Genomic DNA, 23,681 nt, shown 5'->3' with positions numbered 1-23,681 from the left:
GGTAGTTCTCTCAATTGAATTGAAATTGAACTCAGCCCAATCGTTTACTAATAAAAATTTATAAGCTCATCTTAATTTCTTCAGTCATTCTTTTAGAAGTTACGCTTCAAGAAAAAGAAAATACTAGTTCCACCAATATTCTTTGATAATAACCATTTGTGAAGAATATCATTGCCACAATATCAGTTATGTGATACAAAAATATAGAGTATAACTCAAATAGCAAATGACCTTATACGCTTATCCACTCTTTTTTAATTTGTTATATTTTAAGCAATTTGTCATACCAATTTTTCAAAATTATTAATTTGTCATCTCACCATAACTCGGTTAAGTTTTTCATCCAAAATAAGTTGCACATGATTTGTGTTCAGGATTATTTCGGTTATTTCAACAACTCACTCTCCTTCTAATATGTTCACCAAAAATGCTTCTAAGGTTTCTCAAAAAACAGGAACGACTTGCACTTACTTCTCTGTGTTTCGCAGTGAAGATGACTCAAAATAGTCATTGGGGACGAAAAAGGATCCTCGCCGGATCCTTTTCCTGGGGATTTGGGGGATTCCGTGATCATGACCGTTCATCATACATTGTGCGGTCAGAAATCATTTTAAATTTAAAACTTTAAAATTAAATATAAATAGTACCAAACAAAAACTGACTGCATAATGTACGATGAATGGTTATGATCACAGGATCTCCTGAATCCCCAGGAAAGGGATCCGACGAGGATCCTTTTCCATTGGGGACCCTCCATCTATAGTAAAGTTGGATGATATTCTTTATGTTGAAATGTCCACAATAACTCTAAAAAGTTTATGCTTCAATATAACGCGTAAAATATCTGCTTAAATACAAAACACTTAAAAAAATTTCTCCACCAAAACATTCCTTGAATTCGAGTCCAAGCTAGTGAGGGTGGCGCTGGGTGTTCATCTTTTGTGCTCAAGAATTCTCATTAATTATACTTTCGTTTACCAATTTGTACCCATGGTTAGGACCCCCAAATCAAGTGAGTAGCTGCACTCTTGTACCTCACTGAGATGGATGGAGCCTGTGGCCCATCAGCCGGGGGTTATTGCCTCACCATCGGTGTCCTTTGAGCAAAAAATAGTCATAGATGATCAATGACCACAATTATTTTTTTATAACTCTTCATTTTTATCTCTGAAATTTAAAATCGATTGAAATAATTTTTGAGATTGTCCACCGTCAATCATCTTGCACTTCTGTGAGAAATCTGTAATATATCAAGAGTATTTTTGTCAAATAAACCCCCTCGAATCGATGGTTTCTTCAATTTAACAGACTTTTCATTAAAAAACCAAAATGATTGATGTGCAGATAATATCAGGAACCATTTCTATCAATTTTAAATCTCAGGAACCAAAGTGAAAAGTTGGGACAGTCTCAGAGACCATTTTGCCTGAAAAATCTTATTTTTATTAGTATTAAAACCATCATCTCTCCTTATTCCCAGCCCTCCATTGGCGAGGAAGAAATAAAATTGGGACCTCTATCATCCTTTAGAAAACAAACAAAATGGATACCTTTCGTCCCATCAAAATCCTTGACAATAAGCAACGATTCTTACACAAAGCTAAACTAATTATCAACCAAATTATGAATCCTTTTGGAGCAAAAACAATATCATTAGAAAAATAAACAACTTTACGTGCCCGAGAACACAATCCTGTACCCTCCGAAGGATTTTTCGGATTTTTGTACCAAAAATCCAAAACTTGTTCAATCACAAGGTCATCCTGTTGAATGTTTCTCAGAAAGATCGCCTGTCCCCCTCATAACGTTGTATTCATGTTAAACTACACCAAGCATAAATCCACATAAAAACAAGAGGATCATGCTCCGTTCACACCCTACATTCCACTGTTTTTCTTTATCTTTCTATAATTGCTACAATGCTGTCCATCAACTACATCAAAGCTGGTAAACGATGTGTAGATGAATTCGATCTACAACGACATCTCATTCAATAGAAAAATAGCATCGATTATTGAGTACGTAATAATGAGACATCTACAACGACGTCTCATTCAACAGTTGCAATGTTGACACCAAAATTCAGTGAATGATAATAGAAAAGTTTGTAGTTTATAACAAAATTCCATTACTATTGTGTTGTGTTGATGAAAGTCCGACATGGTCTTCTTATTGGAAATCTTTTGACTTATCTGCAAAATAGTTCATACGAAAATTGAATAAAATTGCACTTCCCTACAAAAATATTAAGCATTGTGGTTAAGCATACATCGGAGGTGGAGATAAGGAGTTGACCTGTGAATGATCTGTGAGATTATGACTTTATTGTCCGTATCTCATTGTTTCTTTCTCGAATCCAACTGTTGGAAATTGTTTCGCGTACTGCTCAACCTCGTGGCGAAGCTTTGTAATCTCAGATTGAACTTGACTGTCTGATTGGAGAACTGCCACGAAATCCTTCAACTTTGTACCTGCAACCCAGACGTGCATGAGCATGTAACTATGGTAGTGAAACATGTGACATTACAAACCCTAAAATAATTTATATCAACAAAGATGGTCGTAGAGTAAACCTTTGGCAGTAGCCTTGATCTTCAAGGCCAGCTTCACAGCTGCATCAAAATACTCAGCTACTTTCACAAAATCCTCCTCCAAAAACCCCCTAGATGTAAGAGCTGGGGTACCTGAGGAACCAGAAAACACGGCGTTCGTCAGAAAAAGTACTTGGCTAATCGCCAGTAGGTGCAAAATGATTAAATGGAGATGGATGGCCTTACCCATGCGTATGCCACCAGGGACCATAGCAGACACGTCCCCAGGAACAGTATTTTTATTTGCCGCAATATGTACTGATTCCAAAACCTTTTCAACTCTTGAGCCATCAATGCCCTGCCACAGATTCCATATTCATTAGTTTTCTCCTGCTATAAGCCTATAACCCATTCACAGCACAGAAGCATACATCAATGAATTAAACATCAAGCCCTCTAGTATACAAGAAATGTGGGAAATTCTATGATTTTCCCACTAGAGTTTTCTAAAGCATTAGAAATCCATGGATTTGTAATAACCCAACTTTCAGAACTTGACTAAAGGTTTTAAAGTTTCCCTTTTCATTCATTCGTCTATAACATAATTCACTTTTCAAATCTATTTCAGAGGGTTTAATCATGGAATAACGAGATGTTATCACACTTTTTGATTACCAGGCCTAGTTGTTCATCTAGTAACATATCTTTCAGTAATCATATGACATCATTTTTCTTAAACCCCCGGTCAAACATGCTCAAAACTTAAGTGTGAATAAATCTTCCAATCAGAGGGAGAATCAATCTCCTATTTGCAATCTTCCCGTCAGTGGAAGAATCAATCTGCTGTTACCTTGTCTCTTAAATTCACCAACACTAAATGGTTCTCTGTTCCACCGGAAACAAGATCATAGCCCTTCTCTAGCAAGCTCTGCATGTTCAAAGGACAAAAACTATAAGAGGAAATAGTGAGACAGATGAAACAACCCAATAAAGGAAATAAAACATCGTGTGCCTTAGTCATATAAAAAATTGACTCCAAATTGCTATATAACGAGAACCCATTTAAAAAAGAGAACAACTTTCAGATTTTGCATTAATATTTTAGAAAGTGACGTTCATCAAACCTTTGCAAATTTTGAGCAATTACTGAGAACTTGTTCCTGATAAGCTTTGTACTCCGGAGTTTTGACCTAGAATCATAATATAGTCAGCGGTCAAGTAACAAGAAGATGCATAAATCTGATCAACATTCAACATGTAACAAAAGGAAAGAACAAAAACACCAAAGGAACCTGCTTCAGTGCAACTGCTAGCCCAGCTATGGTGTGGTTGTGCGGACCACCCTGGAGCCCAGGAAAGACAGCCTGATTGATTTTGTCTTCATAATCATACATAACCTGAAGAAGGAAACTCAAGCATTAAATAATGGGAGTTTTAATATTCATTCAATTTCCTTCATTTATATATATTCTAAAATTAATTATCCGAACTTACTTCTTGCCCTTGCTTGTTTATATGCTTGACACCCTTCCTGAAGAAGATCATAGCCCCACGGGGTCCACGAAGTGACTTGTGAGTTGTGGTTGTAACAATATCTGCATACTCAAAAGGAGATGGTATAACATCAGCAGCAACCAATCCACTGATGTGTGCCATATCGGCCAACAGAATTGCTTTCTGCTTATCACAGACCTGACAACACCACAAGAATAACATCTCACTTAAAGATTGAGTACCATAAGAATTTCAGACATGCATAACACTGATTATGATAATCACAAAACTCAAAATTTACCTTGCGGATACGTTCATAATCATACAGGCGTGCATAAGCACTAGCACCAGCAACTATTAGCTTTGGCCTGAAAAGTGTGGCACTTTTCTCCATCTGTGGACATATTTATTCACGTAGGTCAGCCTTTAATTCAAAGATAAAAAGTTGGAAAAAAAACGTATAGAGTAAATGTAATTTTTGAAAGATAAATGGCAAATAACACATGGCGAATGCTTAGCACTATAGGCACTCAAACTCCAAAACAACGAAGGAGACATGCCAACAAATTTCCCAGTTCAAGACATCTTTAGGCTAACAAAGTTCTGTATTTCCCAGGACTAGTCAAGGATAGTAGGATACACACTCTAATTTCAAATAATGTCCACTATTATCCATTTGATGATAACTAAACTGTGGTCCTGTGAGCAATTTCTTCACGTGGTTATCTTTCAATTTTCATTTTACAATAACCAGAATGATTCGCTTGAAACATTTTTTGTGCAGTTTTGCTACTAATATCTGAAGGAAACAAGTAAGACGGACCAGAACCCCATTTCATCCTATGTCTGAGGCTGGACCAAAAAAATCATGTTTTGATAATAATATTTGCAGGACACATGTAAGACGAACTCTTAAGTATGCTTAAAAGTATGAGAATTTAGAACAATGAAGATGGGGATGAGCAAGGCACCTGATCATAATCAATGTAGCCAGTGCTCTCATTCAATCTGTATGGCATTGTCTCGAAAAATATTGACACAGCAGATATCTTTTTGGTGTCAGTCTGCACAATGGTGAAATGTTTGTGTCATTTAGTATATAGACAGGCAGCATTACATTTACGTATTTACAAACAAAAATGATATGCGACATCCAGACATCAGAAGCATGTAAAATCACCAGAACAAAATTTAGGTTTACTTGTTCTGTGTAGTTTTGAATATCCAGATTGCTTGGAATACCAAACACAATTTCATTCTCAAAATAATTAATATTTCATAAATATACTTAGAAAGGGATTCCAGTTTATGTAGTCATTGGATATTCAGAGAAATTGTTCTGTAAAGACAGTACTAGGTTTAATTTATTCTTTCCAGGAAAAATGAAGGGGAATATAAACAAAACAACCCAGACGCACCAGACTAACTAATAGCTACACAGGCTGTCACTGTTAACCACAAAAAGCACAAAATTATAGCCAAGTATAATCTGGAAAAACAATCATCAGAGACGTAGACACCTGATAACCATGAGAAAGATGGCCGCCATGAGGTAAATCAAGTGCCATGATTCTTTCATGAGGTTTCAACAATGCAGTGTAAGCTTGGAAGTTTGCAGGGGATCCAGATAGTGGCTGCACATTCACTGAAAGAATAAAGTAAAGTATCTTTAACAAAATAAGCAATTTTTCTTCCATGGTACGTATCATTTAAATCAACAGTCAGATCTTCCATATAGGGATCTAATGGATCTTTGCAACGGTTAGATCTTGCATAAAACTCGTACGTACGTACCATTGTGGCAGGACCCCCAAAATAAGTATATACGATATATTTTACTAAATACATCAACAGTCCAATAATTGAATGAACATGAGTTACAAAAGCAAGAGATAAAGCCCAGAATAAAACTTTATTATAACACAGCTATTATGTGAGCCACGCATTTATAAATCAATGGTTGACATGTTTACGCAACATAACAGATTTTAATTCCTTTAGTCCCATTTTCAACAATCTAATTAAGTAAAACAATGCTATTCTAATGCCGTCTAATCCCAAAGCCAAACTTTACAAAGTATTACATTCCAAGTTCAAAATCATGAAGAAATAAGTTACCGAAATAGCTTTTACTGGAATCCCTACTAAGCATATTCACTAGACCATGCCATTGCAATTCACAAAAGAAGAACCATTATACTTCAACACTGGAATATATTGTGCCTTATGTTTTTTTTCCTTCCTGTGGGAAGAGGAGATGGGACTCAATAATGTGTGGAAAACTATACTCTTTGGTCGATAAATTCTATTCTTTACGCGCAAAACACCAGGAATAAAAATCAATTAAACAGTACTAAAACTGTATCAGATAAATCCTGATAGCCTACCAAATAAATCATAACTATAACGGTATATAACCATAAGATGCAATCTTGATATTCTTCCAGGAAAAGGTCAGAAAAGGGAGGGGGAACAAAGTGATTAGCCAATGATAGAAACACAAACCACACTGAAGAGGTCAATAGATAAAAGTTTAGGATTGGCAAAGAAAATAACAGCCAAACAATTTACCACTCATCTTGCATGCACTAGCATTAAGAAACAGATAGCAAGACAAGCCCAAACAGTTTTATTTGTTGACAGAGTATTGTATACAATGAAAATCACTCACTGGATAGAATCAGATCAAAGTGTGCCCAATTATTTTTCTTTAAAGCAAATACTTAACAGTAAAGCCCTCCCTACCAAATAATTTGAAAGTCTGAACTCGTTGGGCGCAAGACATCATTCATAACTTGTACAATGTAAATGTAGACAAACGCAAAATGTGAAAATTTATGTTGGACTGATGGAAGAAAAGTGTTGGCAATGCCACATGTATAACCCTATATCTAGTTCTATTACCTCCCCATTTTGCAGGATCTAACTGGAAGGCTTCTAATGCTCGTTTCTGACACAGGGACTCAGCCATGTCGATATATCTACAATTATAAATATAAATAAATATCAGTCAAGTGTAATTAATTAAAACAAAAGTACAAGAAGAATGTCAAACGAGGTTAATCACGCCATCATCTACTTTCTCCTTTCAGTGATAGATACCACTTTCCCCAAAAAAAAAAAACAGTTTAGGAAAGATAAAACTGACGAATAGATACATTTTCTCATAACAGTTACATACAGGAAAGCACAAACACTCATAAGATATTCACCGGGGATCTACTTACTCATTTCCTCCATAGTATCTAGCACCAGGATACCCTTCACTGTACTTGTTGGTCATGACAGACCCAACAGCTTGCATCACGGAAAGTGACGTGAAATTTTCTGAGGGTATAAGCTCTAGCCCCTATCATAAACTAAAAATTACTAAGAAATTCTAGAAGAAAATATAAACAGAAAGTAAAGAAATATGAACACCCTGATCATCAACAAAACTTTAATGCTCAACATTGCATTGAAAGTAATGATTTCTTGCCAGGCTTAACCGGGATTCACCCACTCAAGTGACGTGGAGCACGTGTGGCCATTGGGCTTCACGCGTGGGATAACCTGCTTTGATCCCATGAAGAACTTGGGTTCCACCATGAAACCAATTGGCAATATGAGAAGAAGTCTTATAAACACATTCAAGATCTCTAATCTCATCAATGTGGGATTCATTCTCAACAGATTAAAGGCGTATCAGTGTATCACATTCATCGTCTCGCAAGAGAACATTTTCCATTCTATTGATGTATATGACAAGTACAATTATATTCCAAACTTAAATGCAAAATCAAATCAAATATACCTTCCATTGCCGAGCCTTTTCGAGCTCGATAATATCGGCAATCTCGGGATCGACAACCTCAAGCGGTTCATTCAGCTGCTTAATCCACTGAATCCAAACAATTCCACACCATCAACACAACCAAACCCAACACAAATCCAGATCCAAATAAACCAATCAATCACAAAATCGTGAAGAGAACAAGGACATACAGTGGCGCGAGCTTTCTCTTTATCTTGAGCAGCTTGGCTGGCCAGAGAGGACTGAAATCAAAACGACGACGGAGTTCAAAACTATGGCGGGTGGAAATTGGAACTACACAATTTTGGATTTGACTGATTGGAGAAGTTTACGTACCATGTGGTATATGGAGCCGCCATGGGCGAAAGGTTGAAAGGGAAGCTTGTTGTTGATGGAGCTGGAGAGCCTGCGAAGCGCCATTGAAACGGGAGGGAGTTTCTTCTCTGTCGCTCTGTGTTTTTTGTTGTTCTAATTTGAAGATTTGTGTTGGTTTAGAGTGCGGTAGGTGTTGGTGGGGTCCGGGTTAAGGTTGGGGTTGGTGGCGAGGACAACTGTCAGAATGTGGGTCCCGCGGAAGGGAAGAGGGATATGTGTCAGTGTCACTTGTGTTGGACTCTGATTTTCGGTAATAAATTATACATCTGGCAAGGAATTCCATGCCACATCATGGATCCGACTCACACGCGCAAACGGATCAACTTTGCACCAAAGTAAGGTTGCGTTGGATGGATGGTGTTACATTTACTATCTATTTGTATTATTTTTTAAAACATAGTATAAATAGGAGACAAAACAACAAGAAAATGGAAAAGCGAAGGTCGAGAGTGTTTATAGTGCATGCTATCAAGGAAACCCCAAATTTGGATGAACCTCTTTACTTGGTTGCATGTGGTTGTTGATGTGTGGATCTCCCATGTGTGACTCACTAATTAGATCCCAAGTGAGGGGGACGTGTTGAAATATTCCATATCGACCGTATCTCTAAAAAAAGAAGAATTTAAATATTATAATCTCACTCCAACTAATACGGATGCCTTTTGTGATAAAACCTCATACCTAACAAATTGTGCAGGTGATAGTTACCAAGTTAAAGACAATATCAATGTTGTTGAAAGCAAACCTTCGGCCCATCTCTCTAATAATTATACAACATGATCGTGTGAGGATTTCAAAAGGTGCTATTTACTTCAGCTAGAAAAAACACGTCGAAATTGATACAAACTTGGTTCGTATGGCGAGTGATATGACATGCTGTAGGAGCCTAGTAGCACTTTTTCTCTACTTTATTAGAGAGAAGAAATCCTGAGTTCAAATTTCATGAACAACAAAATGTTAGAACGGAACAAAATCTCATATTTCATATCATTTTTTCTGGGATTCATGTAACACTATGACGTGGTACAACTGTTGTATCTAAGAGTTTATGCTACGAGTTTATAATGTGTGTTTGTATCTGTGTGAGAGAGAGAGAACTGCAGATACATAAGAGGATATGTTCATAGCTTTAAAGGGAGTCTCCTGGTTAGCTACGTACGCACATTCCTCACATCCTGATTAAGACTCGGTTTATACAAACTTTTACACTAGAACAACTCGATTTATACAAACATTTACGCTGAAAAACAAAAACGAAATACATCTCTTTCCTTCTGGATTCTTCTTTATCTTCCCTCTTCTTCAGGGGCTGTAGTGTCACGGCGAAGGAGATTCCAGACGGGGTTTGGTAAACTGCGATTACAACTTCAACACCCCGCGCCCCCAAAGGCCAAAACCATCGCAAACTACATGTCAAGCACTGATAACCGAAAGCAGATGATGCGCATGTCAGAAATCAGCGCTTCTTACTTTTAGTCTTGCTGATCCTCGACTTGCTAGTTTCAGTAGGAGGTTTCCAGATGATATCCTCAAGATTGCTACAGAAGTTCTTGTAAAACTGTATAACAGAAGCACATCTTTTCAATTCAGAAGGGTTTAGGGTTTCTGAATGTCTACCATGTTATTGATGCAAACAGACGCAACCAACATGCATGCACACGCAGGTGATACAAGCTACCATGTTATCGATACCAAACAAAAATAGTTAGAAGCAAACTGAAAACTAACCTTGAGGAATTCACTAGCATCTCCGGCAGCTTTCTGAATGTCTACCATGTAATAGGTCGGAGCAACTTCAAAAATCTGCAGGCAATAAAAAATATTAAAAATAATCAGTCTACTAAACTGGTAGGGGTGGCTTCAATTCAGTGTCGGAGGAGTAAAAGCTTACTTCAAGAATAATGGAGAAATGAGAAGTTTTATTTGCTGAAAGACCCTCCACTCTCATCTGGAAAAAAAAGAAATATGAGTTTTCAAGTACTTCTATCCAGGATCTTCCTCCCAGAATTATGAACAGACATGCTTGCACACATACACACACACATTTAGCAAACAAATTAGAAGTAAAGGGACTTGTATATATCACGATATTGGTAAACAAATAAAGGGGAAGAAGTAAAATGAATCACCAAAAATATAGATCAGTATAGATCTGGGCTGATTTACCTTATAGTTGCGAATGTGTGTCTTGAATCCCATTGACTGGGCAACGACTTCCATACTGGATAATACAACCTTTGCTGGCTTTTGTGAAACAAAGCGCGTCTGATATTTCATAGAATCCTACAATTGGGGAAGCAATTCACATGTCAGATAAGTAGGCAACCGGCATAAAGTAACTATCTTGTGAAAACTTGTATCCATAAGCAAAGGTCATGAAGGTTAAATACTGAATCTCAATTGACAGTTGCTTTGTGCAGATTTTGACAGGTTGAAGGAACAAGATAGAACGGTATAAGATTAGCAGCTTTAAGGGTGAGAGGGTACCTTTCATATGAAACACACAGAACTTTACACCAAATTGTAAAACTGGAAGTATGGTTTACTGAGTAGCTAAGGGATAAAGATAAAAGGAAATTAACCAATAAGCTAGTGTCTTACCTTTCCACGGTCAAACATTGTTGCGAGGTTTAAGCCTTGAGATAAAATTATTAAGTCAAATGCATTAAGAACTAAAGGACCCATGTCTTCATTTCCGTGGTGCTCGATAGCCCTTTGTTCCTGCTATAAACCATATATAACAAGAGAGTTACTTGTGTTGTCAATCTCAACAAAACAAAATGTAGCTTCGCTAAGTCTTGACAACCTCAGAGTCGGCATCATCAAAAACAGCATTCACATCATCCAGATTTACATCTTCATATTCAAGTAATCGGGCAGGAACATAATTCTTCTGAAACCACTCATCATTTCTGATCTGTTCAATTTTAATACGCTGCATTTACACAATCACACACACAAATGTTTCAGAAAAACAAAAACCAAAATAACTCAGTGAATTAGAAATTCAAGATACGTAAATCCCAGAACACTTGTTACATAATTACATAGAGTTCATTCAACTTTATTCAAATACAGTACTTGATGTTTGTCCACACTTTTGAATTAAATCACTCAGGGGGGATGAATAATGTGATGCAGTAGGAAATAAACTTTCAAAAATAGCAAAAAAACATAACCAAGAACGCAACTGTATGTCATGAGCGGGTCCTGAACACTATCGATGTTAAAAGGAAAAAAAAGAGAGGCCATGTGGGTTGAAGAATAATTAGGGGATATATCCCACTGTAAATGGCACAAGCCAGCGCTCATAATTCTCAATAAAGAAAAAAATATTTACTGTTCATAACAACTAGACTTCTACTTTTAATATGAACCATTCCAACTTAGAATTTTTAACTGCTCTCCAAAAAAAAAAAAAAAAAAAATCCAAGGTGGACTTTTTTTCTTGTTAATTTATTAAAAAATAAAAATAAAAAACTTAGAAGTACTGACTTTATTTCAGTCATATTTGATGAAATTGGGGTTCCACCATAAAACCAATTGGCAATATGGGGAGTAACCCAAGACCATATAAACACATAGCAAACCTTGTCCCTCACCAATGTGGGGACAACTCTCAACAATATTCCAGCTAATCTACAGTTAGATTTCTCTTGCATTACATATGCAAATATGACACGCTTAAAAGCACTGACTTTATTTCAATCATATTCCAGTGAGGAGCGTTTTTCTTCGGACCAATTTATGATACCCTTAACAGTCACACCCGTAACTGGGATTGGTAACTGAAAGAAGATTGTCATGGCCCAATCCAAGGTTGGTGACAGCCAGAGGAAAATGTTTAGAAAGCACATAAAACATTAGTTCTTTAGAAATCTTTAACACACCAAGTTCTGAAAAACTAAGCTTTACTGTCAATTTAACATGCATTGGAAATAAATCATTTAATGGTGAAAGAAATCTGAGGACATAGTAACGTTGGTGCTCGAGGAAAACTATAAAACTTGAACTGTGGAATATCACATGAAACTTTACTAACGCAACACCAACTTTTCTTTAATTACTAAGGGTTAAAAAATTTTAAAATGAACATAGAGCAAAGGTGATTTGTATCCGAAATTTCAAACATGACGGTCTCCCTCCCTTGGCATGACGAAAACACCTAATAAGGGAAGGAAAACAATAATACAGAGATAAAAAAAGGTGACGAACTCAAGGAAAGTCAAAATTCTCAGCAAAGGCTTAATGTTGGGTCAAACACTAAACAGACTCATTCTGGTTTCCGATTAAATGAAGCATAGGCCTTAGTACTTCTAATTAAATACTTCTCTTCTAACACTTGTTTTATTACACACCTCACACTTATCTTGGTTAGTTACATGTGCTATTTCATTCCAAGATTTTAAGATGTCCACTGTAAAGTAATATGATAAAAAACTGACACGAACACTTTGTGATGTTGTTTTTGATAGATATGAAAATAGTAATGAAGCCAGAAAATGTGCACTTTACGCATACAAAAACTGAGCAACATCTTATAGCTTAGCCAATACTTACATTTTCAGGGTTTGTTTCTAAAATTCTGTGGATCAAGGATTTTGCTCCCACTGGAAACCAAGACGGGCATGTGAAGTCTGCTTTCTCAATCTGCAGAAATTAAACGATAGTGACTAGTATTAACATCCTACTTCGACATCCTTGTGGAAAACTAGTCAACAGACGAGGCAAAGTATTGAGTTGCAACAGAAACTAGATGATTAAAGAATCAAACCTAGCATCCACTAGAAACTGCACCCAAAAATAATGTCAAAGGGGTATCTAGCATGTGAAAGAACAGAGACAGAATTTCTACTTTCCTTCTCAACGAAATACACTTAATCACCCCTTCAATGTTATCATATTGCGGTAGTAACTGAGCTACCCATTAACCAAACATAATATTTTTCAGAGTGTGCATTTATTGATCCAAAATATCAATCAAGAAACTTAATGCTCAAAGGCACAATAAGCAGAAATGAATACACACGAAAGAAGTTCATGCCTTACTATATAGTGTGGTTAGGTCAAGCTCATCAAACGGAAGATAACCTGCCAACAGAACATAAAGGATGACCCCACAGGACCAAACATCTGCCACGGCACCATCATAACCCTTGTGACTGAGTACCTAGAGCGCAAAATAAAATATAAGAAGAAAGAATCAGCATATTACACGACAATGATTGAAACTAAAAGAATCAGCAGTTGAGATATAGTCAACATTTAACGCTGAAGCTAGATAAATTTGTCGTTACCTCAGGTGCTACATAGTTAGGGGTGCCACAGGTTGTCCGAAGGAGGCTGACTCCCTATGTGCAGACACCAAAAAAATGAGTCCCGTCCCGTCAAAATTAAGTCTAATAACCAATATAATGTCAACAATACCAATGAATATCAAATCTCTCAACTGTTAAAATGTCAAACAATGAGACATCACAAAAATGAGTCCCGACAAATATCAAATGTCATAACCATTATAATGTCAACAATCCCGACAAATATCAAATCTCTCAACCGTTAAAATGTCAGACAACGAGACATCACAAAATAAGTCCCGATAAATAATAAATCTCACAACCATTATAATGTCAACAATCCCGACAAATATCAAATCTCTCAACCATTAAAGTGTCAAACAATGGACAAGAATGATTCGGATAATAATCTTACTTGTTCAGGCAATGCACTCAGACCAAAATCGGAAATTTTTAAATTTCCAAGAGAATCAAGTAACAGATTCTCCGGCTGCAAAGAACAACGATAAGAATCTCATGCAAAAGAAAACTGATAAGAATCACAATAGCTAGCTAAATGCTATAAAAGGAAGACCTTCAAGTCTCTATGATATACTCCCTTGCTGTGGCAATAATCCACCCCATCAATAAGCTGTTGGAAGTACCTCCTGGCTTCGCCTTCACTTAGTCGCCCATGACGAACCTAAAAACAGGCGACTTCAACGTTACCATCACCATTTTCTGAAAGAACTAATGGTCCACAATTCGAAATTGAGTTGTGGTATTTGAAAAGTTAGGAGTACTCACGATTTTATCAAACAATTCACCACCAGTAATGAACTCCAAGATTATATAAATCTTAGTACGGCTCGCTAGAACCTACGGAAAACAACATTCATCCTCAGTGACCGACTGCACAATCACAAATCAAACAATTTACAGAAACAGAAAGTTTTTGCAGCTAAAAATAAAGATATGACATGCCTCGTGCAGACGAACAACGTAGGGATGCCTGACAAGCTTCATGATAGATATTTCCCTCTTGATCTGCACCACACATATCAAATTTCTTATAAGAAAAAACCTCAATTTGGAAACTGGGTCACTCTGTAATCCTAGATACTACATAGATGGGGCAGTAAAAATAGAAACCAAGCTAAATCAGAAAGTGGGTAAATTACCATAAACCAAAAAATGGGTGGGTAAATTAGAAAACTTTTTGAATTCAAAATTAAAATATGCAAAACAGGTAAATTGGGTAAGTTTCTGGGAAATTGGAGGATACCTGGTCGACCATCTTGTGTTTAATGATGGTAGTGCGATCCAGCACTTTCATGGCGACACTCTCACCCGTCTCAGTGTTCTGAGCAAACTTCACCTTGGCGAAGGTCCCTTCGCCGATCGTCCTCCCAACCTCATACTTTCCCACTTTCCTCACCACCATCTCTCTCTCCTCTATCTCTCTCTGAGCTCAAAATCTCAGCTTGAGAACATTAATTGCTCTCTCTCTCTCTCTCTCTCTCTCTCTCTCTCTGTGTGATAAAATAATGAGAAAAGAAAAGAAAAGAAAGAGAAAAGTAGCAGCTGACAGCTTCAAATTTCAACAAAGGAAGCAATCAAAAGCTAACAACTTTGTGCCGAATATTTAAATGGGTATGAATTTCTGATTAGACAGCACGAAATAGCAGCCCAAAGTGCGTTTAAATCCCGATGAAAACGATGAGGGTAATCGAAGCCAAGAAAGACAATAGGAGGTGAGTCTTCGGTGCTGACGATCACTGTCTCTCTCAGTCTCTCTCTCGCTGACACCTTTATCCTGCTCATGACATCGACCATTATTCCCTGGCCTGGATTTCGGGCTTTAATTATTCCAAAGATTTGGAGTGTTTCAGGAAAAAACTAAATTTGTAAACAGATGTGTTTTCAGAAAAAAAATAAACACGTTAATTGATATTTTATTTAATTAATAATTCAATTATCTATCATCATTCTATTTAGTTTGTAAATTTGATTTAAAAAAATTAATCTTCTTAATATTACTTTTTATAAAAATAATAAAATTGTTCATGTAAAGGGAAATTGGGCTTTACTGCACTAATTAAAATTAATCGTGCTCTCAAAATACAAACTTCATTGGTTTTTTCTTACGAAAATATCCTCAACTTTCTGTCAATAATTTATCATAATTATGTCGAGAATGAATTAGTATTCGTTAAAAATGCGAGTAGAGAATGCATTTTTAGAACATGACTATTTTTGGTTGGTGGTTTGTAAAAGGGCTACTAAACCCAAATACCATAAGAGTGATGTTATACATATCCACTAGGTTGCATGGACATGGACACAAATACGGATACATCAACATGTTAAAGTTTAAAAATGAGACACGAACACAGCTAGAATACGGCGATTAAAATATAATAAGTATTACATATATTAAAACAATACTTGAAATTCATAATATTACAAGGTACTCGTATTCATCAAATTCATTCACTATATATAATAATTAAAAACACAAGCATAATAACTAAAACAACATACTATTCGAGTCTCAATGATCTTCAAGTTTTAGGTTTTAGGTTTTAGTGGTTTTAGAAGCTTTGATATTTACAAAAATGCCCCAATTTTTATATTTACAAAAATACCCCTATCATGTCTTGACTATGTCCTAGATGTGTCAGTGTTCAAACTGTTGACCATGTCCAACCTGTGTCCGAGGCGTGCCGGAGTGTCGAACACTCACACACTTTGGGGTTTGTAATGAAGAATTGTGGAGAAAAAAAAACATATGGGATCACCTTCATAGGCATTTTATGCTCTTGTACGCATCTTGGATTAGTCGAAGATGGCTTTTTGTACTTAAAGTCAGTGCTTGATGACTATTTCATTGTGCCTAAGATTGAGCACTATGGTTGTTGGTTGATCTGCTTGGACGCTCTGGTCTTTTGGACCAGGCTACGAACTCTGTGAGGAAAATACAATGGTAGCAGATGCTGTTATTTGGGCTGCCTTACTCGGGGCGTGTCGGGTATTCAAGAACGTCTACATGGCGGAGTGGGCTATTGAAAGGCTCATTCATTGAACTCGAACCAAAAAACCCTGCAAATTATGTCATGCTTTCAAATATCAACCTGCTAATTAGCCATGCGGAGGTGACCGTCCGCAGGAAGCTTCTTAAACCAAACTCATCTTCCACAATCCATAAAGTTGACAATTACATGCTTTCTTTACACAAGGTTTAGAAGGTTGCATAGAGTAATCGGGGAACACAACCAAGAAAAATGAAAACTGAATGACACTTTCTTTACACAAGGTAGTGAGTTCATCGATCGGTTCACATGACACGGATAGATATACATATAAATGTTCATTATTTCATTTCATCAAATCAAATCACACAGCTTCCGGATCAAAAATTTGGACCCGCTGCAAGAATTTCCCCGGTCAGCTTGTTGTCCTTTCCGATCTTGTGATTCGTGAACACCTCGAAGTTCTTCTTGAACAGACCACCCAGATGAAGTAGTGTGTCTTTGTAGGATTTCTTGTCTGACCACTGCCGTTGAAAATATTCACAGAGACCTTGTTAATACAAATGAAAAAATGCATACCAAAATTTAAAGCAGCAATAAAATACGTAGACGGAAAAAGAAATGAGCAACTTACGGTGTTTATTGGATCCAGAATTTCTGAAGGTACACCCTCAATCTCTGTAGGAATCTCAAGACCGAAAACTTCAGTCTTTGTGTAGGTTGCATTCAGAAGGTCCCCCGAGTGGATCGCATCGATAATCTTCCTGGTGTAGGCTAATTTGATACGGTTACCTGTTCCATACCTGCAAAAGAACTAAATGTTATGTAATCGAAGTGCACTGACTAACTCTTGGTCTTGTTGTATTTCTCTTTCCAATGCTGGACGAGCATCATCAAAGGCATCAGCGGATTTCTGTTTCGATAGATTTTATACCTCCCTGCAGACCAGCCTGTGTTAACAAGCCACCCTGTGGCTCCGTGCTTCTGCATCTTTTCAGCCAACATTGCTGCATACCTCGTCGGATGCATCATAATAAACGCTGCACCGAAACATGCTGAGAATGTAGCTTGTGGCTCCTTAATACCATCTTCTGTTCCAGCTACCTATTTTTGCATTCAAAGTTCCATCAATAAAATCAAATGCATGCAACTACTACAAACCGGACAGAAGGTCAAATGAATACCAAAGCAGTGTAACCGCTGATGAAATGGTACATAGTTTGAGCCAAGCTCAGCTTGCTCACTGGTGGAAGCACACCAAATGCATCACATGCCAGGAGGATGACATTTTTCGGATGGGGGCCAACACACGGTATTTTAGCATTCGGTATATACTCTATCGGATATGCTGCCCGGGTGTTTTCTGTTACAATGTTTGCCAAGGTCAAACCAAAAATCGGCAGGACATGGTAAATAGTTGTACAGATCAAGAGAACGTTCTTTATAAGGACTGTGATTCATATCATTCTCTGTAACATCTTATTCACTTGCTACTACTTGTTACTACTTACCAGTAACAGATTTCTCTGAGTAATCAACTTCTCGATTATACTCATCGAACACAACATTCTCCAAAACTGCCAAACACATATGCAACCATATTTGATAAGAATTTGAAACATCACTCCAATCATGACACAGAACTGAAACATTTCGCGCTAACTGTCTTTTTTAAAGTAGAAAGTTCAAATTATATCATGATGCTAATTACCAGTCCCGAATTTGATAGCGTTCCAAATATCTGGTTCCTTGTCCTTTGATAAATCAATGCACTTGGCATAGCAACCACCTTCAATGTTTGACACACCATTGTTGCTCCAGCAGTGCTCATCATCTCCAATTAGATACCGATTATGGTCTGTAGACAGAGTCGTCTTCCCAGTGCCTATGACAAACATAATGCAGATGATATATTCCAGGATCAGTTACACAAACACGAAAGAAAATGAAACACGAAAGATTTATGCATCCGTCGCCAATTGATCCTTGCACACACGGTTGTGGCAGTGCAATGAAACTGTTACCAGATAAGCCAAAGAAAAGGGCAACATCACCGCCTTTCCCCATATTGCATCCAGAGTGGAGGGAGAGGATTTGACGCTTAGGCATGAGATAGTGCATGACACTGAACAGGCCTTTCTTCATTTCTCCAGCATACTGGGTGCCAAGGATGACCATTTCCCTCCTAGAAAGATTGAGGTCTACGCTTGTAGAGGACGTCATGTGGTGAGTGTAACGGTTACATGGAAACTGCCCGGCGTTGTATATTGTGAAGTCTGGAGTACCGAAATCCTCCAGCTCTTCAGGAGTTGGGCGGATGCACCTGTCATCCAGCCAGTTATCGTTTCAACACTATGCTAAGAGTGTAATATGTTGTTGCATGCATTCAGCATTATGCACTTAATAATCTTGGCATATCAGATTCATTACTTACATGTTATGCATAAAGAGGGAGTGGTAAGCTCTCGCAGAGACAATCCTAACTTTGATTCGGTGTTGTGGATCCCAGTTAAGAAACTGATCATTCACAAAAACCTGAAATACAGATTTACCATGACACCAGACACTATTAAGTATTGCAGAGTGTACAAATTGGAAGAACCAAAGAGATTAGGAAAATTATCAAAATGGATTCGTATGTTTAATTTGTTTCTCTCTGGCTTGCAAGTAAATCTGTGATCAGGCTGAGGTCCGATTGGGTTCGGGCGAGTTTTTTCTTTCTTCTAACTTGCCTGATGGAATTTGAAATCGGATTGGGCATGGACGGATTTGGGTTGACCCAACCCAAGTTGCACCTCTACTTGCAAGTGAAAGATTTTAGGTTCGAAAGAGACTTTCCTAGACAGTGAGCTGTTAGTACATTATTATGACGGGGTCAATATGTATGTACATGACTCATGAGGATATGTGTTATATCTATGATTAGCTTATTGAATCTTTACATGACAGCAGCAAACAGCAAGACTTTCGTAAGGGAAAAGAAAAGGTCCAAAATTAAAGACTGGTCAGACCAAACCAACTAAAATAGTTTGGTCAACTGTTTGTTTTAAATATCATGTAACACAGTCATTTAGTACTACAGTCAAGTGGTATTCCTCTTCACTTGTAAGTGAGAGGTTTTATGTTTTATTTTCGTCAAAGGCGAATTTGAACCACTTTATTACTAGTTGATTATGAGGTCAAGTCCACCCTCTCTTTCTTAGTATAGATAATATCGTTTGTTTAAAAAAAAAAAAAATATATATATATATATATATATATATATATATATATATATATCATGTAGCACAAAGTTAAGTTGACGAAAAGAAACAAAAGCGACTGAGAGGGGATATCATTTTTTTTAGCAGCCAATGCATCATCATATACACCTACATATGATACTAGGCAGATTGCTAATGGGTTACAAATATAATATTTGCACATCCCTTGAATTGAGGAAATGGACAACAAGAAGATAAGCTTACACGCAATCTAATCTGCAAACAGTCATTGCCAGCTGATTAACATGTTTGATCCATGGTTTTAGGACCCCATGTTTAAGCACAAAATGTTTTAAGATATTTAGGGTTGATTTACATCGATTTTATAAGCGTTAAAAGTGTTTTCAGATAATTAGAAGCATTTTTTGTCGTACATGATAGACAAAATCTTTTATAGTGATTTTTTCATTGTTCTATTACCAAAAGTGCTTTTAATAGCGTTTTTTCACAAGAGCATATTTCAAAACAAGCTCTTTACTCGTCTTGTTACCAAAACTTGAAGATAAACAATTGAGTTGTAGAATTAGTCAGAACATGAACATGGACGATTGAACCAATAATAGAAAAACAAATGAGGAAGAATAATGATCAACATGTCTTTGAGTAATACCTTGTCCAAGGAATTCAAGTAATCTACAGCTCTTTCTCTGTTCACTAAGAAAGTATGCTCGTCCATTTCAATGTTGGGTGAGCCCCTAATTCATTAAGCAAAACAAATTATCACTCAATTGGGTAATTAAGGTTAATCAAATATGTTAATTGCGGTACTTAGAAGATGCAAGCAGGCACTTACTTTCCCCACCAAAGCTCCTTTTCAGTTTCTTCATCTTTGACAACTCGTTTGTCTCTTGGAGAACGCCCAGTTTTTGCCCCAGATAAAGTGGCCAACGCACCCGATGCCGTTATAAACGAACCTTTCTCGTACTTTATAGCTTGCTCATATAGTTCTGTACGTACATATGAAGAATAAGTTAGTTTATAATTCTTGTTTAAAATACTGATATCGGTGAAAATGGTAATATACAAATTTATAAAAATATCAGTTTCGATTACTTTGAAGGAAACTTGTTCAAAAATGTGAAAATTTAAAATGACACTTGGGATTGTCATACAAACCATACTACACATATTAATCACTAACTAATACTCAAATACTAAATAACCTGTCCTTATCCTACTAATTTTTTTTTTTCTTTTTATCTTATCCCACTAATACTATATGCTCCAGCGTCTCCTTGGAGGCTAATCATGATTATTTTGACGAGTTGATTCGTACACGCACGCACATATAATGTGTGCTTTCGACCTGTAACATCGATTACTATGAGTCTATGATGAATTGTTATTTCAAATAGATGTTAAGATATTTTTTGTTGGACTAAAATCATGGTCTCGTATCCGGTAGTTATTATTTTACTCATATTATTATTATAACACATGACTTTATAATTGAGTTCAAACAAAAGATGATACTTGATGCTTGTTTTTAAAAGTTCAAGAAAAATTAAATAACTAATGCACCTTTTTTTCAAAATAATAAAAATGTGTTAAAATATTATTGGGCAAAATCTTAAAAATGAGAATATGTAGTACTCACACGTGAGTAACTAAGTATTATTCTTTTTTATCAACATATATAGACTATAAATAGGACATACTAACACAGTTATCCACCCTTATTTTAGCACATTGAATGGTACATACATTATAACCAGGCCTAGTGCGAGCAGGGCGACCGTCCGAGGCCCAAAAAAATTGGGGGTACTAAAATTATTAGGGTAGTATATTTATATATGTTTTTATAAGAGTATAAATTTATAAAATTTGGTTTAGTGACAAAGAAATTTAATTAAAACAGGTGGCTTTGTTGTTTAAAATTAACGAGAGATCCTAAGTTCGAAATGTTATGTGCATGTTTATTTTTTTCAATTTTTACAAATTTTTGTTTGGCTGTTAATTTATTTACTAGCTAGTAGCTATGTGGCTTGCTATTTTTAAATATCCGTTCCAATTCAAGTCTAATCTTCAACAAAGAGTAATGCGTAGACTAAATTTTTAGACCAAATTTGCAAATAATATTACCTATCATCAAAAGGTTTAATTTAGTGTTCATTCATTACTTATACATATCCTTAAAGACTGAAAAACATTAATATTTTTTTAGTCTTATCTTGACGAGGTTAGTAAATAACAAAAAATAACTCACGATTTATACAAAAACACTTTAAAAGTTCAGATGAAAAATAAAACTCATAATCTATCTACTTGTAAGCCCGAAGTTTTTTAGTTTCCTTCTCTTGATACAAAATAAATTAATTATTCCGTGTTTTCTAAATTATTGAGTTTAAAGTGTTTTTCTAAATATAATTTTATCAATGTCTAACGTGTGAAAACAAATATTTTTTTATATGAAATGAGGGCACATTTTTTTACGTCACCCCAGGCTTCAAAAATCTTTAAACCGGCCCTAATTATAACACGTGAAATAATACTTCATGTGACTTATGTTCCTGATACCCACTAAATATATCAGATATTATCACCTAATATGATCCTTACCAATCTATGATTATTCCTATATCAACTTTATAAAGACTAATGTCAATAAGGGGATTGTAAATTGAATTACCAGCAGGAGAGAGATTGTAAAGGATATGGGTAAACTTGAGGGCACTATCACTGACGCCAAAGAGAGAAGCGTCGTAAAGATGATGTTCAACATGCGTCGCCTTCTGCCCATCTGACTTCGGGTCCCCCTTCACCACCTTCGGCCCCGTCTCCCTCGTCAGCGACGCCAATGAGGCACTGTCACAGACACCCACGTTGCACAGTGCACCACCATTTGAGTAACATAAAAACGCAGCGTTTCGGTCAGAACTCAGAACTGCATGATTAATCTAAACAAATACGTACCTGATGGACTGGAGCTGCTGCCTGTGGCGATCCTCTTCAGACATGGTGGCGGCAAAAGCCCCCTGCGATCCGGTGATGGGGGTGGTGGGTTGCGACTTCTTCTTCTGAAGAGAGTGGAGCTCGTCGATCGTCTTGGCCTTCACCGGCGTTGTGCTGTCATCGTGGCAAACCTCGGCCGAGGACTTCTCAAGCTGGGTTTGGATTTTCGGCAGTCCATGGCGTCCCATACTTCCAGTCCTTGAATAGTTAAACCCTCCAATTTCTGCCCTATTATTCTGAGCCATGTTTGTTTATATTTTATCCCTGCAGAACATGCAAAATATTTGGCTAAATAATTAAGCCATCCAAATGAAAATCGAGCAAATAATATTGTAAATTAGTACCGGATACTAAACATTATTTACCCTTTCTTTTGCATGTAAAGGATGGTAACAAACAAAGAGAAATTCGAACCAGAAACTGAGAGTGAGACCAGTCACCAAGAAAGCCTGCAAGTTTCAAATTACGGGAGGATGAAAGAGAGAGTTGCAGATTTTGATATGAGAGATCACTTGAAAACGATCCGCATAAAAAGGCTTTTAGTCCCGGGATTAAAGCTTTATAGAGTAACTAGAGTTAGTTTAAGTAACCATGGTTGATATTTATTATATGATCCTTAATTGTTATATATAAGGAAATTAAAATAAGAAAAGTCACAGTTGCAGATAATATATATAATGGGAAGAAGAAATTTCCAAGTTGAAAATAACTGTGAAACGCTTTTCAATATGGGTGATCATGTCAAGTTGACCCAAAGCGAAGACGCGTTTTGTGTTGCAGTTGGATAATAACGTCATGTCTGTTACACCTGTATTCGCCCGTTCTGTTCTGTTCATCCAAATTAGGTTTTGCTCAAAACTTATGATGTGCATGCCGATGAGCAGCTTACAATCTTACCCGTAAAATGGGTTGAGATGCGAATATGTTTTGGATTCAATTCAACTTGCATTCAAAATGCAAATTGT

General features: G+C 36.7%; 3 protein-coding genes across 6 annotated transcripts; all 3 read right to left on the bottom strand.

Annotated features, from left to right (window-relative positions):
• Positions 1–1,959: 1,959 nt before the first annotated feature.
• Positions 1,960–8,423, bottom strand: LOC137717782 (serine hydroxymethyltransferase, mitochondrial). 2 transcript variants are annotated; one of them, XM_068457270.2, is made up of 16 exons: positions 8,155–8,423; positions 8,010–8,060; positions 7,819–7,905; positions 7,253–7,374; positions 6,930–7,006; positions 5,546–5,670; positions 4,997–5,089; positions 4,327–4,419; positions 4,026–4,223; positions 3,824–3,928; positions 3,656–3,721; positions 3,382–3,459; positions 2,778–2,889; positions 2,574–2,684; positions 2,296–2,471; positions 1,960–2,192 (listed from the first exon to the last, which is right to left on the bottom strand). In XM_068457270.2, exons 1-15 carry the CDS (start codon positions 8,236–8,238, stop codon positions 2,323–2,325), a joined length of 1,551 nt encoding a protein of 516 aa, XP_068313371.2. In that variant the 5' UTR covers positions 8,239–8,423; the 3' UTR covers positions 1,960–2,192; positions 2,296–2,322. The 2 variants fall into 2 exon arrangements, with proteins under 2 accessions (XP_068313371.2, XP_088554546.1); XM_088698420.1 differs by lacking the exon at positions 7,253–7,374 and having other exon boundaries at positions 8,155–8,301.
• Positions 8,424–9,150: 727 nt separating this feature from the next.
• Positions 9,151–15,388, bottom strand: LOC137717338 (CBL-interacting serine/threonine-protein kinase 8). 2 transcript variants are annotated; one of them, XM_068456659.2, is made up of 14 exons: positions 14,755–15,388; positions 14,454–14,516; positions 14,277–14,348; positions 14,065–14,172; positions 13,906–13,980; positions 13,491–13,544; positions 13,238–13,363; positions 12,754–12,843; positions 11,000–11,128; positions 10,795–10,917; positions 10,360–10,476; positions 10,085–10,141; positions 9,922–9,996; positions 9,151–9,751 (listed from the first exon to the last, which is right to left on the bottom strand). In XM_068456659.2, exons 1-14 carry the CDS (start codon positions 14,911–14,913, stop codon positions 9,650–9,652), a joined length of 1,350 nt encoding a protein of 449 aa, XP_068312760.2. In that variant the 5' UTR covers positions 14,914–15,388; the 3' UTR covers positions 9,151–9,649. The 2 variants fall into 2 exon arrangements, with proteins under 2 accessions (XP_068312760.2, XP_068312761.2); XM_068456660.2 differs by having other exon boundaries at positions 10,795–10,914; positions 14,755–15,347.
• Positions 15,389–16,643: 1,255 nt separating this feature from the next.
• LOC137717337 (phosphoenolpyruvate carboxykinase (ATP) 1) lies at positions 16,644–23,433 on the bottom strand. 2 transcript variants are annotated; one of them, XM_068456658.2, is made up of 13 exons: positions 23,082–23,433; positions 22,678–22,980; positions 22,394–22,569; positions 20,558–20,711; positions 20,375–20,459; positions 18,936–19,036; positions 18,526–18,824; positions 18,213–18,386; positions 18,013–18,078; positions 17,686–17,864; positions 17,436–17,605; positions 17,136–17,304; positions 16,644–17,025 (listed from the first exon to the last, which is right to left on the bottom strand). In XM_068456658.2, the coding sequence occupies exons 2-13, from the start codon at positions 22,959–22,961 to the stop codon at positions 16,882–16,884; spliced, it is 2,001 nt and encodes a 666-aa protein (XP_068312759.1). In that variant the 5' UTR covers positions 22,962–22,980; positions 23,082–23,433; the 3' UTR covers positions 16,644–16,881. The 2 variants fall into 2 exon arrangements, with proteins under 2 accessions (XP_068312759.1, XP_088554545.1); XM_088698419.1 differs by having other exon boundaries at positions 23,131–23,239.
• Positions 23,434–23,681: the final 248 nt, after the last annotated feature.

The sequence above is a fragment of the Pyrus communis genome, chromosome 8 (genome assembly GCF_041283825.1).
Source record: "Pyrus communis isolate YQ-2024b chromosome 8, ASM4128382v1, whole genome shotgun sequence".
Taxonomy (NCBI): domain Eukaryota; kingdom Viridiplantae; phylum Streptophyta; class Magnoliopsida; order Rosales; family Rosaceae; genus Pyrus; species Pyrus communis.
This window is presented reverse-complemented; position numbering and strand designations above follow the sequence as displayed.